The sequence below is a fragment of the Mytilus galloprovincialis genome, chromosome 10, assembly GCF_965363235.1.
Source record: "Mytilus galloprovincialis chromosome 10, xbMytGall1.hap1.1, whole genome shotgun sequence".
NCBI classification, from domain to species: Eukaryota; Metazoa; Mollusca; class Bivalvia; order Mytilida; family Mytilidae; genus Mytilus; species Mytilus galloprovincialis.
The window spans coordinates 45,938,115-45,958,768 of record NC_134847.1 but is presented as its reverse complement, the minus strand read 5'-3'; the positions used below and the strand labels follow the sequence as shown (position 1 = coordinate 45,958,768).

General features: G+C 33.7%; 1 protein-coding gene across 1 annotated transcript in view; it reads right to left on the bottom strand.

Moving 5' to 3' along the window:
* Nucleotides 1–1,396: 1,396 nt before the first annotated feature.
* LOC143049499 (uncharacterized) overlaps nucleotides 1,397–20,654 on the bottom strand; it is a 59,278-nt gene continuing 40,020 nt past the window's right edge. Inside the window, exons 12-18 of the mRNA XM_076223112.1 lie at nucleotides 19,994–20,164; nucleotides 17,491–17,628; nucleotides 10,424–10,720; nucleotides 9,075–9,197; nucleotides 3,512–3,616; nucleotides 1,694–1,819; nucleotides 1,397–1,596 (exon numbers count right to left, since the gene is read on the bottom strand). Coding sequence (XP_076079227.1) covers nucleotides 1,397–1,596; nucleotides 1,694–1,819; nucleotides 3,512–3,616; nucleotides 9,075–9,197; nucleotides 10,424–10,720; nucleotides 17,491–17,628; nucleotides 19,994–20,164 — 1,160 coding nt within the window. The remainder of the gene's footprint in view (nucleotides 1,597–1,693; nucleotides 1,820–3,511; nucleotides 3,617–9,074; nucleotides 9,198–10,423; nucleotides 10,721–17,490; nucleotides 17,629–19,993; nucleotides 20,165–20,654) is intronic.

The window sequence follows — 20,654 nt, the reverse complement described above, 5'->3', positions numbered from 1 at the left end:
AAAAATGGAAAAATAGAACTAAAAATGTCAACGCCCTTTTCGCATATTGATTGAATTTTTCGAAAAACTAAGAACTTTCTGGTCCTCAATGCTCTTCAACTTTGTTCTTGTTTGGCTTCATAACTATTTTGATATGAGCGTCACTGATAAGTCTTATGTAGACGAAACGCGCGTCTGGCGTATTAAATTAAAATTCTGATACCTTTAATAACAATTGTATTTTTGTCGAAATCTAAGTTTTGCGGTTAGAAATCCAAATGGAATCAAAACCAAAAATGAAGTCGCATAGTGTTAATAGATTTTGGGGATTCTAGAAAAGAGTTCGAATAAAATCAAGTTAGTGGTTAAAGCAAATATGTCATATATGTGTTTAGTTAAATTTCATGTTTGCTACATACCACCCCATTTTTGGTACACTAAAAATATTGAAAAAAACATTTTAAAGGAAGCCATGAAAAGTTGAACAATGGTGAGTCGAATGGAAGATAACTAGAAGGGAAGATGTTCAACGATAGCATAGGAACGGTCAATGGACATACATAACGTCTGAATCAAAGAATGCCTTTACAAATAATAATTTTGTTTATAATTGTGGAGGTTAAAAGTATCATATTTTCGCTAATATAAACAAAGACGTCTGTTCAGCCATAACTTTTAATAACAACTCAAAGAGCCTACGGTGACGTCACTGAAGTCGCCAACGTCGCCAATGGTAATGTACAAACTTAGGAACGTCGTAATCCCGCGGTAATCTCGACAATAATTATACACCATTCAATGCTTGTTTACTATTTGAAAATAATAAAAAATGTAGCACCAGAGAGTGACTTGGGTAGTATAAAGGTAAAAATAATGAGAGGTGTTATGATTAGCATTAACATTTTGTTAGGGAAGCAAGATTTATAACTTTTTTTCACGGTACTATGCTACTCAAGAAGGATATTTGTTTATATACAAAATATTAATGGTTTGTTGCGGGTATTTTTTTTTTATCTTTTCTGATAAATTTACATACTTTCTTGTGTAACACAATATACATGACAAAATACGGCAAACTTTTTAAAAGCCTTTAGTTGCTTCCAACTGTTATTTTTTTCTAAGGATAATTTAACTTTTCTGTTGTATATTTAATTGTATGTCAGGATCACATTTTTCATGATCAAGTTTTTCATCAGTTTCATCAACCATTGTAACTGGTCAAATCTATTGAAATTGTTGGACGCTTTTAATAGGTTTGTTTGATTTATTTTAACGTATATATAAATTGGTAGATAATAAAAGCGGATCAATACATATCTTTTACAATATAAGTTGATAATTGCCAGAAAACTTTTCAACACATTGCATTGGTTATACTTTTGCCAAAAACAAAACATGATCTAACATTACAATAGTATCATACCTCTACCACCACATAGAACTCTGAAAGATACCAGGGAGAAAATATAACATGTTGTGCTGCGGAGAATGTATCGATCTCTCGGTGTGCTTTGACAAAACTATATGTCGTATCAAATTTCCAAAACAAAATGTGCACAATCCCACTTCTTCTATTCAGTTTACTACTCCAGTCTTCAAATGTACAGCAAACCAAAGCTGGAATAATTAGTAGATGATTATATCAATGGCACCGTAACTGATAAAAAGTCATACGCACACAAACACAAATGTTTATAAGTACCGAGCAACTTACCCTCACATGTGCCCTGTCCTGAAAAGTATTGAGGAATCCAAATACGTACATACGTCTGATTGTAACCATAAATTAATCCAGAAAAACAATTGTCTTGTGTAGGAGGGATGCCATTGAATACCGCTCCTAAAACATGAAAGATGTATAAAGTTAAACTGCAAGACAAGAGAAATATCCTATTGTAAAGCATAAGACTTGTTGTTGAATCTGTTCCTCTAATGATGTATAGATGTTATGCACACCAACTTAATCCTTTTTTCAATGATATGCATGAAGAAGTGTTCTTTCTATGTAATGTTATCAAACTTTTGTTTCGTTATGTCACTATATGATTGGATTTGATTGGATTTTTTTGTGTTTTAACGATACTTTTAAGCACCGCTTTTGGGCTATTTCGTGGCGGCCAGTTTTATTGGTGAAGGATGCCGGAGTGTCCGGAGAAACCCACCGTCCTTCGATAAGAAAACTGACAATCCTAGTCAATTAAAATTGAAGTCGAGTGTACCCGACGAAATAAAAAGGGTTTGACAAATATTTTGGCGCAAAAAATGCGCTTCATCAGTGTCATTTTCTTTTTAAAAAATGTGATAATACAATACGTTCTTTGTATATTAAAAGAGCTTCATTCATGTGATATTGTGCATTATATAGTTTAAAAGAAGAAGAGAATGTTTTGCAATACTAAGTAGACATGATTGCTCATGTTTAAATCTATATATTTGTATATACAGCAATCACAAATGTTCTCTTTTATTTGTTAAAAGACTAAAAATTAAGTCTGTCATATGCTTTCATATCGTATGAAAAACAACCCCAAAACCGTATAAAAGCAACGAAAAAGCTCTGTCTGCATAATAAAATCAACATCATATTTTCATATTGTTCGTGTTCTTCGTACACATGATTATATTTTTATCACAATCGAAAATATTACAAATTTGAAAAAAAAAGTTATAAACATTTTATCTTGTAAATATGGATAATTTTTATAAAGATATTGTAATAAATTATTATCCCATGATGAAATGAATTCAAAATATAAATTGCAATACTGAATTCACAGAGGATTTTGTTTCCATTCTGTGATCTCACAAAAATAGAATACGTCTTGAAATATCTCCAAATGGAGAACAGGATTCCTCTAAACGATTAGAAGGTCATATATATAGTTCTTTATATAAAAAAAACCCAAGGCTATGGATTCTGAAAAGAAATTCCTACTTACACAAACGCTTAAAATATTTCAAACTGTGAAAGATGAAAACGATGATATGTAAAATTGCTAAAACTACTTAGACATCCATCTCTAATCCTGTACTTGTATTGTTGAGACATGAGGGAGTTCATAAATTATTATCTAATATCTTTGTGGTGTACACAGGTCGCCTAAATGTAAACTAAAAGTTTATATTTAAGAGTTGAATGCTTCTTTTTGTAACTTCATTGGGGTGTAAAAGCGTTGACCGAAGCCCATTATGCTTCATTCTAAAAATGTGCACACGGTCAACGCTTTTACAACCCTATGAAGTTACAAAAAGAAGCATTTGATACTTAAAATTACATGTTTTAGCTAGGATCATGAAAACACAATTTTCATAAAGTTTTTATATAATTTACCTGTGCACTTTAATGTGGGACCTCGTGTGTGTCATCATGAGTGGTAAATTTTATTGTGTAATGAAGTTGCTTAAGGAATAACGCGTGATTGCAGTGTAGCCAATCAGAATAACGTATAATAATGCAACATACATCACATGTAATTATATATATATCCATACAAAACTTTTTTGTCATTCTAGAAGTTAATTCCTTTCTTACCTTGACCGTCAGACATGAAGCCATTATCTAACATTATCCGGACAGAAACCAAGTCAGGATAGTAATCAAGTCCGTGTTCCAGTTGAAAGAAGGAAGCATTCAGTGCTGTAGAAGAGATCAGAAAATGGGGTTAATGGATGAAAATATAGATAGAGCACATAACAAAACTGTTTCAGGTAAAAGAATGTAAATTTTCAATTTCAGTTTAAAGTTTTGCAGTTGACATCATGGTTTATTGGCAGTTTTTAATATCTGTCTCATGAACCATCAATTGTCACAACCATTACATCGTCCTTTAATGTCGATTGTACACAGTACCGAAGGGAAAACAATGAAATGAAGAAGTGGAGTTATTTGTTTTTAATTTTTATTCTTTCTTACTTTTGGCAGGGGTCCATGTTGCCTAATTTTCTTTTTTTCTATGTAATATTTTGCAATTGTTGTTATTTTTGTCTACAACGATGTTGTCTGTTTTAATTGGGCTTTGATATTGGTATCTGATGTTCCTATCACCAATTTAAGTTAGATCAACATCTGTTCCCAGAAAAGATATTTACTTATGTATCTGGTTATATTGTTTATTTTTTTGTATTCATAAATTCAGCCATTGACACATTTTGCTCAAATTTGTATTGCTGGTGTATATTATATATATATATATATATATAACAAGTCAAAAAGGGTTAAATAACTATAAAATGAACAAATATTAGATATTTCGGATAACAGACATCCTTCTTCGGAAATAGCTGGATGTCAAATGAATCATATCAATATATTCAAATTGAGACACTATCAAAATCTTGAAAGTTGATACAATTTTAGCGTACATCACAGACGCTGGTACAATTTTGAAATTTCCAAACACGGCGCAAAGATAACAAAGATATGCCAAATACAAATAGTTATTTGCGATGTGAACTAGCACAACTCTAAATTTCCAAAGGTTGTGACAGTTGATATGTTATAACTGCATGGAGAGCAGTCCCCATATAAAAAAAATATGCCCTAAACGATCCAAGTTGGTATAATATTTCAAATTTGACAACGGTAGAGCAATTGCAACAGAAACTACATTGTTACGCCTCCCAAACGAATAGCAGTTTAATAATGATTAGAAAAATAAGTTTTATTTAATAAGGTGAAATAATTGAACGTGGCTATGTACTTGTACATCCAACCCAAATGAATGGAGCCCTATGATCTAAACTGGTATTTAAACAAATCTTCAAACTGTAAAGCCAGTCCGGAAACCGGAGTTACTGGAAGCAAGTGATGACAGGAAAATGAGTGACTCAATCTATGTTTTTTTTCATTTATGCCCTCTGGGGAAACTGTCCTTAACTTTCTTACCCAAAATCTTTCCCGAGCGACTCTGTCGACCTTCGACCAATCCTCTTTGTGGTTTATGTTTGTGATGCTAAGGTTTTTGAGATCAGCGTGGGCATGTCCAGGTGATCTTAAATGACGACTTACGGGTATGTCGGGCTTGCAAGTGTAGTCACTTCGATGACCATTCATGCGTTTGTTGAATGGCTGCTCTGTCTCACCAACATACTGCATGCCACATCGACACTGAAGGAGGTATACAACATTCTGGGTTTTGCATGTTACATTGCAAAAATATAGTGTACACAGACCTAGTCAAGTGGCAATTAAATGTTTGAGGATTTAGTATTTGTTGACAAGTCAGACATCGTCTGTTACCACAGGACTTGAACCATCCTGCAGTTGAACAGCTTTTATTTGAGGAGACGTCAGCTCTTACAAATAAGTCTTTCAGATTTGCTGGTCTCCGAAAAGCTAAGACAGGAGGATTGGGAAAGATCTTGGATAATTTAGGAGTGCTGTACAACTTTGTACTTTTTTCACTTTCGATCTTTTATATCTGGGCGTCACTGGTGAGTCTTGTGTGGGCAAGGCGCGTTTTTGGCGTATTGAATTTTAAACCTGATACTTTTTGTTATCTATTAATCATGTTTTTCTGTGTCTAATATGTTCTCCTATTTATTTGTATTGTAGTCCTGTAATATTATGTTGTCATTTCAATGTTATATTTAACTTTGCCATTAAAGTGCGAGGTTTGGCATGCCTTAAAACCAGGTTCAACCCACCACTTTTATTCCCCTTTAAAAGTGTCCTGTACCAAGTCAGGAAGATGGTCATTGTTATATATTGTTCGTTTCTCTTTGTGTTGCATTTTAACGTTGAGTCGTTTGTGTTTTCTCTTATTTTTGAGATATTGAGATAAGACGTGGTACGGTACTTGTCTATCCCAAATTCATGTATTTGGTTTTCATGTTACATTTGTTATTCTCGTGGTGTTTTGTCTGATGATTGGTCTGTTTCTGTGTGTGTTGCGTTTCGATGTTGTGTCGTTGTTCTCCTCTTATATTTAATGCGTTTCGCTCGGTTTTGGTTTGTTACCCCGATTTTGTTTTTTGTCCATGGATTTATGAGTTTTGAACAGCGGTATACTACTGTTGCCTTTATTTAGGGTGTTTGGTAATAATTTGCCAATTGGCACGGATCAAACGTGAAAGGTTAGTAACAAAAGGGACTATTTTGCTGCGACTCTTCCTTTTGTACTGTAACAGGTATTTGCGGCTGTTATTGTTAGCGCGCGCAAACCCCTTATCTATGTCCAATTTCTTACAGCCTCGTTTAGTCAAAAATCCGCGAAGTTTCTGTAACCGTTTCGTGACAGCCTCCTCAGAGGAGCAAATCCGATTTACCCTGTGAGCTTGACTGTACGGGATACTTTTGGTACAGTGTTTGGGGTGACAGCTTTGGGGAGAAATGTACTGATGTTTATCGGTAGATTTACAGTAGAGGTCTGTTCATATGACACCGTTCTTTATAGATGTGGTTGTGTCTAGGAAAGATATTTTAGGGTCGGAAATTTCATACGTAGATTTAATTGACTGATGGGCGTTGTCTGATGAAATCATCCAGTTTTTGTTGGGATTCAATCCATTTCATGTCAATACATCAATGAAACGGAACCAAGCCAGAGGTGTGGATAAAGATGTTGAAATAATTTATTTTTCTAATTTGCCCATGAAAATGTTGGCGTAAGACGGTGCCATTTTCGTCCCCATCGATGTCCCGTTTATTTGAAGGTAATGATCACCATTAAAGGTGAAATTGTTGTATTAAATCCAGAGTAAATAAACTCATCATAGATACCAGGATTTAGTATTAAATTTAGTATATACGCCAGACGCGCGTTTCGTCTACAAAAGACTCATCAGTGACGCCCGAATCCAAAAAAGTTAAAAAGGCCAAATAAAGTACGAAGTTGAAGAGCATTGAGGACTAAAATTCCTAAAAGTGTTGCCAACTACAGCTGAGGTAGAAAAGCCTTAGTATTTCAAAAAATTCAAAAATTTGTAAACAGTAAATTTATAAATATAACCATATCAATGACAATTCATGTCAGCATGAAAAGTACTGACTACTGGGATTGTGATACCCTCGGGGAAATAAATCTCCACCAGCAGTGGCATCGACCCAGTGGTTGTAAATAAACTCATCATAGATACCAGGACTAAATTTAGTATATACGCCAGACGCGCGTGTCGTCTACAAAAGACTTATCAGTGACGCTCGAATCCAAAAAAGTTAAAAAGGCCAAATAAAGTACAAAGTTGAAGAGCATTGAGGACTTAAATTTCTAAAAGTTTTGCCAAATACAGCTTTGGTAATCTATGCCTGAGGTAGAAAAGCCTTAGTATTTAAAAAAAATCAAAAATTTGTAAACAGTAAATTTATAAATATAACCATATCAATGACAATTCATGTCAGCATAAAAAGTGCTGACTACTGGGCTTGTGATACCCTCGGGGAAATAACATCATGAGGTATGTTGGTATACAATGAGGTGACATCTAAAGTGACAAGGAGGGTTTCCGAAGAAAGAGGGTTCATGGATTCCATTTTACGAAGACAATCTGTAGTGTCTTGAATGTGAGAAGGAAGATTTTCTACATGAAATCTTAAATGAAAATCTACGAATTCCGAGATTTTCTCAATCGGATGGGCGTTTGCGGATACAAGGGGTCTACCAGGGCTGTTTACCTTGTGTATTTTGGGAAGAAGATACAATCGACCAGGCTTGGCGTTCTCTGGTTTTAAATAACCGATTGTATCCTCATCTATGTGACCGTCATCGTACATGGTTTGTAACGCAGTGATAATTTTGGAACTAAACTCGGAAGTAGGGTCATAGTCTAGCTTCTTCTAAAATCTCTCATCAGAGAGCTGACGCACTGCTTCCGCGATGTTGTTAGCTTTGTCCATTACAACAACGGCACTGCCCTTGTCTGCTGGTTTTATCACAATATCATCCCGGTTTCTCAGCGATTGTATGGCTTTTTTTCTCGTCAGGAGAGGTATATTAAAATGACGAGTACTTGTTGCTAGCTAGATGAACAACATCTGATTTGATTTTGTCGATAACATCTTCCAGTGTAGCAGATTTATTAGGTTTTGGAATCCATGAACTCTTCTTTTTAAAATGCAGAATTCTGATTCCTTCCTCCGAGTCAGAAGGGTCTGAGTCTTTCTCTTTATTCTTATTACCAAAATATTCTTTGATTCTGAGGATTCTGGCAAAGTTATCAAGGTCATCTCCCAGTTTCATATTTTCTATGTTATTGGGAGTAGGGCAAAAATTCAAACCCTTAGACAAGACTTTAATTTTGTCCTCAGATAAAGAGACTGTGGATAAATTGTCAACCGTGTTGTTGGGATTGGTCGGAACTCGATTTTTTCTTTGAAATCTACGGTTTCGAGGCTTTTTATTTGCATTTTTTGAAGGTCTGATTAAAGGGTGGTTAATTTGTACACCATCACGTTTTTTGTTAATCTGTTTGACGTGGAGCTTATGTGATTCAATGCAGTTGATATCACCAAGACGTACTTGAATTTTGTCAAGTTCAGGATCAGACAATTGTTCACGAGATCGGCAGTGCAAATTACCACGTAGTTTATATAAATAATTTACTTGATGAATTGCTTTTCGGCGTAAAAGATCCATCATACTAAAAGAACTGTTGTATCGAATGTTATTCCATCTATGGAAAAATCTGTTTTACTTTTCTCCTGTTGTAAGTGGGGATGCTTTTAAAACAAATCCTTTCGGAATAATTACTTGATCAATGTAGGTTTCTAAATTTGAAATGTGATGTTCTGTTTTGATAATTTTGATAGTAGAAGATCTTAATTTCTTAAAATAAAATTGCAAATGCATGATGGAATATGCAGTAAGAAATCGGATCGGATGAACACACTCGATGCAGACTACCAAAAAAGGTAATATATATATATATAGCTATTTTTTTTTATCTTGTGTAAAGTAGTAGCTGTTACCTCATGAAGTAGTGGGCTTTATTACCTATGATTTATTTCAAAAACAAACAATGATCACAGTTTTCATTCAGAAAATACAAACATTAAAAAAAAATATCATAGTTATTGAGAGCAGTAACATGTGCATCATTAAAAGAATAGTGGATTTTGTGTTATACATACAAAGATTAATGACTAATAATATAATTACCGTTCATGCTAGTGTTATGTGTAAATACAGGGACTGGAAGGTCACATGCTGTCCAAAGTCTGGCTCGCACTTTACCTGAGGTGAAAAACATCGAAGTCCGTCCCGCATAGTGTTCTCCACTACCTAGAAAGAATTATAGAATAAGATTAAAAGGGCAACAACAGCACAATGATGAAGCTGATGGAGATATTGAGACATCAACGTTTGTGTTTATAACTAATTTACGGTAATTATCATATAAAGAGTAATTAATTACTTAAAATATGATAAACACTATACAAATTTACAAGGCTTCTGTTTATGTTCGTCAGACGCACGTGTGTATTGACTACAGACGACATCAGACGCACGTGTGTATTGACTACAGACGACATCAGACGCACGTATGTATTAGCTACAGACGACATCAGACGCACGTATGTATTGGCTACAGACGACATCAGACGCACGTATGTATTGGCTACAGACGACATCAGACGCACGTATGTATTGGCTACAGACGACATCAGACGCACGTGTGTATTGACTACAGACGACATCAGACGCACGTGTGTATTGACTACAGACGACATCAGACGCACGTATGTATTAGCTACAGACGACATCAGACGCACGTATGTATTGGCTACAGACGACATCAGACGCACGTATGTATTGGCTACAGACGACATCAGACGCACGTATGTATTGGCTACAGACGACATCAGACGCACGTGTGTGTTGACTACAGACGACATCAGACGCACGTATGTATTAGCTACAGACGACATCAGACGCACGTATGTATTGGCTACAGACGACATCAGACGCACGTATGTATTGGCTACAGACGACATCAGACGCACGTATGTATTGGCTACAGACGACATCAGACGCACGTGTGTATTGACTACAGACGACATCAGACGCACGTGTGTATTGACTACAGACGACATATCAGCAGAGATAAAACATAACATATGATAGGTCTAATCAAATCATAAACGAATGTGTTGAGAATAAGATACCAAAAATTCCTAAAAGTTGTACCAAATACGGCCACGGTAATATGTATCCGGGGGTAAGAGATAAATTTTAGTGTTTCGAATTATTCAACATTTTATATAGTTAATTTAAAGAAAATGACCATATTAATGATATGTCATGTCAACACCAAAGGGATGACTACTAGGCTGGTGATACCCTAGAGATAAAATGTTCACCGACATATTTTTATGTAGAAAATGATGAATTCAACCTGGTTTTATAGCGAGATTAACCTCTTGCTGGTACGACAGTTGAATACAATTCCATTATATTGACAACAATGTGTGAACAAAACAAACAGACATAATAGGTGAAAACTGTACCTGTGTATGCAATACCAGCATAAATAGAAGTTGTCTGTGGTACAATTATTTGTACAATATCTGTGTTATATATATAAACAAGTCCACCATAGAAATATTCGTTGTCATCGTTTCTCTGAGCGGCTCCAGTTGCAGTGAATATATAATCTTCACCGTTTTCATTCACTAAAATCTGGACATCAACTTTGACCGGATAAACTCCTAGACTGTGAAGTATATCTATAGAACTATTTCCAACCGACACATCAAACCAGTTACTTACAAAGGAAGGTTTGCTAAACGCATCTATGGTTGCAACTGAAAAAATAATAAAAGACAGTATCAATTACTTATTTCTTCTTTTTTAATGTGTCGTTTGTCTTCGATTATTGTTTGTTACTTTTATTTGTCTCTTCCTAGTCGCTATACATTAATTGAACATCGGTTAACTACTCTCGCCTTATTTTATCTTTCATTTGATGGTGAGTTTCTGCCATTTTCCCATAGCGAAAGAAAACAATTTCAAAGTTACCATCCTATTTATCAAAATATCGGGCGAAACGTTTAAAATTCGTTTTCATAAAACCTAAAAGTTGTGAATTTTGAATTGTATTGAGTGAAAATATATAGTACTTACAATAACACAAAATGAAAATAATCAAGATCTGTGTAATCATTTGTGCAATTTTCTGAATCATGTTAGACAAATTTATGAAAATGAATAAGAATAAACCCAGAAATGCTATGTTCAAAACAAAGTTTAGTATATAAACATTCAAACGGAAATACTTTCAGCATCGCATTTTATTTCAAAAACAACACTGAAACCATTAACCCGAAAAGGAAGCATCTATTTACATAACTAATGGGAATGATTGATATAAAGGAAAACGTAAGTGGAAGTAAATAGAAATTTAAAAAGGACACAATGGCACTATAGACATTTAAGTGAACCTTAAACATGTATTGTAATACAAAATGTATAAACATGACATCTTTTTGATTTATATGTAGTATATTCGAGAGAAAAAATCACGGTAGAGATGATAGCAAACAGCCCAAATGCTACTAGTTGTTCTCTTAAATTCAAACAGAAGGAATATCATCAATATTCAATATTGTTAAACAGTAAGAACAATCGCGATATATACAATAATAATAAAAGAATCTCTAAAAAAAATGGAAGACATATTAAACAACACATCACATACAAAACTGATATGTAAAATATTTTATTGTGAAGCTAAAGACATGAATTACCGTTTTTCCTGAAAAAATTGTGTTGCAGATTTTGATAGGTTATAAAATAAGACCAAAATGTGTTTCAACCGATACATATTTCTCATTGTTTTTTGGGAAATGTCATTTAGTATTTCCTGTAGGGTGTTTTCCAACAGTTCATATCCTAACATTTTCTAAAGATTTTCGTGCAAACTGACAAAGAATAATGGCAGAAATTACAGACCATTTTAAAATTTATTGCTCAATAATCTTTAATAACATTGGAATAAAAGAAAGTAAAGTTAAAGTTAATTAAAATTTGGTGTTGAGCCTTCCAGGTGACTATTAATCCAATAATCCGAAAAACGCACTTCGTTATTCAAATTATTCATTTTAAATATGTACAATCAAACTTATCACCCAACATTTCAAATGATTGGTTTCGAAAATAAGCTTTTCAGTCTAAATAAAAGCAGCAGTAGTATACTGCTGTTCAAAGGTAATACATCCATTGACAGAAAACAAATCTGGGCTACAAACCAAAATCGAAGGAAACACATAAACTATAAGAGGAAAACAAAGGAACAACAGAAACACTCAATTGCAACATTCATAGAAAAAAACTACTGCTATGCAAAAGAGTAAACAATTTCAATGCAATGTATTTTTATATTCCTAGAAGGATAATTGTTTGTTTTGCAAATGAGACAACTATCAACTGCAACAGAAAGCCTTCTACAACAGCAAACCCATACTAAATCCATACAGTAAAGTAAGCTATAAAAGTCCCTGGAATAACAAGATGTGAATCAATTCAATAAAAGACGACTGCCCGATTATAAAATTTCATAAGACAAACATTTAAAATAGCACATAATGATAACCACTGAACTTCAGTCTCAAGACCTCAAAACATGTAATAGGCAAATAAAGAATTTGGTAAGTTTTCGTGTTGTCAACGCGCAATCGTCCTGAACTTTATATGATTGTACTGATTGTACTGAGACTAAGAACAGAATAACAAAAAAAAACACTTAGAATCGTTCCAGTATTTGCCATTACTAAATAATATTTTTTCTAAACATAAAAAATGAGACAACTCTCAACACGATGACCAAAATGACACAAAAACTATAGGTTGCCGTACAGCCTTTTTTAATCATATTTATTATTCATTTTTTTTCAAGAGAACATATCAATCATTTCATCAAAATCGATTTTATTGTAGAGACAGCATACGCCGTCTGGAAAAAAAGTAGGGTATTGTAAATAAAAGAAACACATATCAACATGATGATGAACGGTAAGTATTATCCATTGGATTTCAATTTTGAGTGATTGTGTATGAAATTATTGCGCTTAAAATCAAGTTAGAACCAAGAACGACAATATCCAAAAGATGCAACGTAAAATTTAAACAGCGAAAAGGACGCTAGCACTTGGTAGGTATCCCTGCTGTTGGAACGTAAGTATATATCTCCCAATCGATACGATATTCCCGTGATTGTATTTTCTATCATAATGTCCTTGATAGTGGGTTGCTGATCACAAGGAAGCTTTTTGCTTAGTCTTTAGTTTTCTATGTTTTGTCATGTGTACTATTATTTGTCTGTTTGTCTTTTTCATTTTAAGCCATTGCGTTGTCAGTTCATTGTCGATCTATGTTTTTGACTGTCCCTCTGGTATCTTTCACCCCTCTTTCCTTACTTAAGAACAAGTCCAGTAGTCAGTGGTTCCCCACTGACATGATTTAGTACATTTCTTAAGTTTCCTTTGCTATCCTCAGAAATTTAAAGAGGCTGTTTGGCTCTTCTTTGCCTTTCTATATAGCTCATATACCCCGTAAAGTATCAATACACCCTTGTTTTCAAATACTTGGATTTGAACGATCCTGTTAAAGGCAGATCTTTATGAATTTATAACGTGTTATTTTTCTCCCTAGCTTTGAATTGAGCATGATTTAGTACAACACAGTCAGGGTTTGACTGAAAACGTTAATTAACAAACAGATCGAACTCCGTGGAAAATTCAGAACGGAAAATCCCTAAACAAATGGCAAAATTATAAGCTCAAACACATCAGAAGAATTTTAAAAAAACCTGTCCTATTCCTTCCACGGCACATGCATTTTCTTATATAGAAAAAGGAAGAATAAACCTGTTTTTATAGTTTGCTGCTTAAGCTCTCACTTGTATGACAGTCGCCTAAAATTCCATTATATTGACAACAATGTGTGAAAAAAAGCATAGATAATAGAAAATTGGGCAAGCCAACATTGTGTTAATCGTAACCAATTTAAAAACAAATAAATAGTAAACAAAGAAAAACTAAAAAGATTGTAGACACTTTATAGATAAGCAAGAATGTGTTCATAGTAGACGGATGTCCCACTCGCACTATCATTTTCTATGTTTCCTACGAACGGACGGACGGACGGACAGGCAAAGGAACTGGCGGACCTACAGACGAACAGACGAACGGACCCACAGACCAGAAAACATTATGCCACTTCTATCGTAGGTGTGGCATAATAAAACATAACCAAAAAGAAAACAATACTACCAATTCTACGCCAAAAATGGCTTAACTTTACATGTTGAAAATATACAAAGACAAATAAGAATTATAATTGATCGTTTTAAGATGATAAATTGCGTCAGTGCCTAGAATCAACACTCTTAGACCATCGTGTATTATTTGTCAAGTTGATACGGACTATTTTTCAACAATGTCGTGTTATCTTCCGATGAACTGTTTTAGAAGAAGGCCGATACGTTCTTTGACATAATCCTGGTTCTTGGACACTGTGAACGTGTTATAAATTCTTAGTATCAGCTGCAAACTCTTGAATAAGGAATGAGTAGGGAAATGTATATTCCAAATGCCGGTAAAGTTGATTTAGCTTCCATTTTTTAATTGTCCGTATTCATTTGATATTAAAGAAAAATCGAGTTAGAAACTAACAAACTTTACTTGAAAACCGTGAGAATAAAATCAGCGCCTAATGAAGTAATAATGGGTTCACGGTCAGGTGATCATTTACTGTTATCAATCGTCAAACGACTCATTAGTGATTAGGTCATCAAAACTGATGAACCATGGTAAACATGCCAAATCTTTGACTAAGTTTATAAGACGTAACGGATGATATAATTAACGTGGGTACAAACATGCGTTTCTCGAATACCTTTCATCAAGTACGCAAACACTTGAAAAAGATTTTGAAAACTTAACGGTCTTTTATTGAACGATCAAAACCAAGAAAAGTGAATTTCGGAAGAGATAGCTGCTAAAATAAAGTTGACATATTATATGAAATGGAACTTAACAAAAAAAATTATATCATATGAATCTTGAAAATACGGAGGCACTGGCTACTGGACTACTGGTATCCTAAGAAACTAATAATCAACGTACACCGGTACATGGTTACTAGTAAATTTAGCATTGACACTGTACTAAACAACTAATTGATAATGGCGATCGAAGAAATTAGAAACGAAAACTTGTATTCACTTCTGCTTTGTTTTGATTTTTGAAATGATATTAAAAGCGACAATAATTTGTTTGCGAAGTGTTGATCTAATGGCGGAGTGCATGAAAAATTTTCAGCTGCTGAATTGAGTATTTGAAAAATATTCTAGTCATATTCCTACTTTTGTTTTGACCCTTTTGACCCTTTTGACCTAAATATTGTATTATAAAACAAAAAGTTGTCGACACATTATTAGAAACACAATTCATATATACCTACACAAGTCTTTGTCTTTTATCTCACTATAAATACAAACGATTTTTATCTGAATTATTATAACATATTAGCAATTGGACGCAAGAAAACATTAAACATCTAATTAGATTGGTGAATAGTCGCCTAATAATAGTAGGCGACAACCATTCCAATGTTGAGAATTTTAAGATGTGTACTTTTTTTGTGTTAGATCGCACCAAGCTAATATGCCGAGTAATAACTTAGGTTCAGGTAGAACATCGACATGGACCAACACATAGGTGTATGAAAAATTCCTGGTCTTTTATCTTGATTCTTCAATTATCAAGTCCTTACTAAGAAGGCTTTTGTCTTTAACAATGAGAATGATTGTTGGATTTTGAGACATGCAGGGAGTTTAGTCTTATATACCAACACATGAATTGGTGTGTTAGCAGCATTATCACGAACTTTGGTTAAAATGTACATCTTGATATCCTTGTCCTGTTTCTTAAAATCTAATCATATTAAATAGATGTATGTATTTTTTGGTTGAGTAAAATCCACTGTTAATCTACTCACTCCAGTGTATGAGAGAGAAAAGAAAACACACCAAAGTTGTGATTAATGAGATGAATATATTTTTGCGGTATGTTAAGTACATTAAAAACCTTAATTCCATTGATATTTTGTTTACTAACTGAATTTCGCTAATTGAAGTGTGTTTGTTTGTTTTTAGAGAAAGATATGGAGAGGTGAGATCTCAAAAGAACTGTTTAACCCCGCTATATTTGTACCTGTCCTAAGTCAGGTATGTCTAGACTTCGTTGGTTTTTGTGTTGCTTCTTTCTCAATTTTAGTTCATTTGTATGCTTGCTCTTCAACTTTGTACTTGTTTGGCTTTATAAATATTTTGATATGAGCGTCACTGATGAGTCTTATGTAGATGAAACGCGCGTCTGGCTTACAAAATTATAATCCTGGTACCTTTGATAACTATTGAGAGTTTCGCGTGGAGTCTGGACTAGATCACAATATTATTCAGACGTCAGCTAAATAGTTATCAAAGGTACCAGGATTATAATTTATTACGCCAGACGCGCGTTTCGTGTACATAAGACTCATCAGTGATATATTTATAAAGCAAAACAAGTACAAAGTTAAAGAGCATTGAGGACCCAACATTCCGTAAAAAGTTTTGCATTACTCCAGATTGCGTTTATTTTAGCTGCGTTGGAGACACATCGCCAGTTGCGGCCTTGGGCTGTTTTTTTTTGCGGTTTTGTGGGATCGGTGTCTCTTTGGAATATTTCCAGTATTCAATTTTTAATTCTAGTATCAAACTTTCGATTTTTTTAAGAACATCGCATATATTTGCAAAGACTTACAAAATAAATACTAAAACAAGTAATTAATTATTTTGTGATCAGTAAATAAATCAATAGTTGTAAACATAATTTCAGATACATGCATGTAAAAGGTATTCAAATGCGAAACATTTATAATTGCATTTGTTTAATTACTATATACATGTACTAGTATTGAATTTTGGCTGATTGATTGTTCAATTGATTCGGTCTACTCTATAACATGATCAGTGCAAAAGGTTACATCGTTTTGACATAGACATTTGCGAAAGGCAATAGTCATCTGACAGCAAGTAAAGGGGTTTTCTTTAAATAACAAATACTTGTAATCTTCTTTTTTTCACTTGTGAAACATTCACCAATGGATTAAAGGGGGAGGAAATTCAATAAGGTGGACAAACCCATTTATTAATTTTGCAAAAAATATGTTACAGTTAAACAATTTGAACATGAAAAGGGAATAATCTATCAGAATGAAATGACCATTTACAAATTTTCTACAAGGTGATCAAGTGCTCTGCAAGGAGGTTTTTGTCGTCAATCTTATTAACTACATTACGTAAATAAAATCATCACCGAAGCATAGAAAACAGGTTGTCATTTGGTAGAAGATACTGAAATTGCACTTATTACTGTTTCAGTCTATTATCTTCTAAACGGCCGTATACTTTCTTCCACATCCAATGCAGTCTAGTATCTTCTAAGCAGTCATTTCTTTCTACCGCTTCCAATGCAATCCAATATTAGAATCAAAGAAAAATAAACTGTCATGATAAACATGCCTATCAAACCAATTTGTTTACTGGATGGCCGTGGATCTTCAGCACAATGTTTACGTCTGTGAAATGCAGAAGTTGTCTTTTTGTCGACAGTTAGTTCTTTTTCTATCTTGTTTATCATTTCTGTTACTTCTTCGGTTGAAAGCACATCTATAAATAATAATCAAAACTTAATTAACTAGCTATATTTGAAACATGGAATCAAGTTTTCCCATTGGTAGATTAATGTCACAGGTAAATTTTACAATATCTGAGTTGCGACTGAGGAACATTGCAACTGTTGTCGTTGAGGTTTTGTTTTGCTATTGGTATCTTCTAACCTTTAATTAGATATATGAAGATGTGGTGTGAGTGCCAATGAGACAACTCTCCATCCAAATAACAATTTATAAAAGTAAACCATTATAGGTTAATGTACGGCCTTCAACACGAAGCCTTGGCTTACTTACATCAAACGAAAAGCTATAAAGGGCCCCACAATTACTAGTGTAAAACCCTTCAAACGGTAAAACCAACGGTTTAATGTATAAACTAACGGTTTAACTTTGTATATGTTTTTCTCCATGACATGTACAGTTGTACTTTAGTAAGATAATGCTTCTACGTCAATGCTTGTTTGAGCGACAAATGAATAGAACACTATTTCATTCATGTTGATTTCTACAATGGGTAAATGATACATAGAAGAAGACGCATATCTTTTCCATGCAAATGGACTTACTTCAAATAAAGTTCATGCAATTTCCTGAGTTTTTGTTTTTTAATTTGATTTGTATCATCTCAATTATTAAAGAATTTTTGAACATGTTATTTAATCTACTGTTGTTTATAATAGTGGCGGTAGTAGGGGTCAGCCTCAATAATTTAAAAAAAAAAAGCAATATTTACCGGTTCCCGAAAAAAAGAATTATTTAATTCCGAGTACCCATTTGGTATCAAAATCCCGAAATCCCGCGAAAATAAAAGCAATTCCCCAAATTCCCACAAAGACAAATGCCTTATCCTGACGTCACAAAAAGTGTCCTTCCATCCCTCTTCTAAGCCTTAATAAATCAATACACAATGTAAAAGTTTTCAGAAAATCGGCAAAACATTATAATAAAATTTAAGACAAACCAACTAAATTTTTAATTAATAAATTTTAAGATGGGTTGACATCACTTCAAAACAATAATAACATGACCTTAAAGATGTTCTCGCAGCTGGGATTCAAAATAACGTATTATGAAAAGTCGTATTCAACAGAAAAGGTTTCAGATTATCCATATAGCAGACAAATAAGAAAACAAAAGCGTCTGCCTTTTTGTACATTCATTCATTTGAAGAACTACTCTTTTGGCTGGAAAAGGGATATCTGGATTTTATTAATTAATATGTAAGTGGAAAATGAATATGGAGTCTGTATTTTAGTGGTTGTCGTTTGTTTATGTGTTACATATTTGTTTTTCGTTCATTTTTGTCGAGCCTTCGACTTTAGTCGAAAAAGCGAGACTAAGCGATCTTACATTCCGTTGTCGTTGGTGTCGTCGTCGTCGTCGGCGGCGTCCACAAATATTCACTCTGTGGTTAAAGTTTTTAAAATTTTAATAACTTTCTTAAACTATACTGGATTTCTACCAAACTTGGACAGAAGCTTGTTTTTGATCATAAGATAGTATCCAGAAGTAAATTTTGTAAAAAAAAATTCCATTTTTTCCGTATTTTACTTATAAATGGACTAAGTTTTTTTCTGCGGGGAAACATTACATTCACTCTGTGGTTATAGTTTCTAAAATTTTAATAACTTTCTTAAACTATCCTGGGTTTGTACCAAACTTGGACAGAAGCTTATTTATGATCATAATATAGTATCCAGAAGTAAATTTTGTAACATTTCAGTATTTTACTTTTAAACGGACATAGATTTTCTTCCAGTTAAAATTACATACTGTCTACAGTTAAAGTTTTAAAAACATTTATTAGATTCATAAACTGTCCTGTATTTTTACCAAACTTGGACAGAAGCTTCTTACAATCGAAAGATAGTATCAAGAGGAATATTTTTATTGATCTTTTTCCTCTTTTTTGTTGAGCCTACGATTTACAGAAAAAGTAGGTGAGACACTGGGTTCCGCGGAACCCTTACAATGATTTTTTTATATAAATAAGGCCGTTAGTTTTCTCGTTTGAATTGTTTTACATTATCTTATCGGGGCCTTTTATAGCTGACAATGCGGTATGGGCTTTGCTCATTGTTGAAGGCCGTACGGTGACCTATAGTTGTTAATGTCTGTGTCATTTTGGTCTCTTGTGGACAGTTGTCTCATTGGCAATCATACCACATCTTCTTTTTTATATGACATCGTAATTTTGACAAGACAGGGGATTAATATTTCAATGTACTGTTATCAAGGAAAATACTTTATATCAAGTTGCTTTTGAAAATGCGAAGAACAAACATCACACAAATGTATCTTTCAATTTTCGTTATTGATATTTAAATTCGGGAATTAATTTGAGAGTGTAAGTGTTTTACCTTTACACACAATAGGGTTTCCTATCCAGTTTGGTGGAAAACACTGGTGCTGGATACTTCCAGAAGCAAATGCATATCCAAAGTTGCATTTAAACTGTGCGATACTCCCGCTTGTCACGCCAGTGTAGGTCTGTGTTGTATAATTATATGTAAGAGGTAATCCACACGTACCTACAACAACATGAACAGTTTCTGATCAAGTCCGCCAACTGCTTAGTGACAACTATTTATGAAAATATTCTATCAGTAAATCATCACTAAATTTCGTTTTGCAGAAAAATGAGATATAAATTTTTTAAATTGTTCTTGTAACTTTTTATTATGATTATAAAACACATTATTTTTTGCACCATTTCAAATGAACTTATGTGCTGATTAAGTCTTGATATCACACACTCACATAAAAACAAATCGACAAATTGATACCGCCATTGCATAAAAAGAGACAGACCAAAGAAATTAAGATAATAAAACACTACACAGAAAACCAAAGACTGAACAACAGCTTCCCTACCAGACCCTAGAGTGGATATAAGAAATGGTAAGGAGAACCTTTGTTGTGGCATCCGTTTTGTTGCTCATATTTATAAACTCATATAGGAATCCATTGACATGTGAAATTTTAACCTATTTGCAGGAATTGAGTGAAAAGTGGTGCATC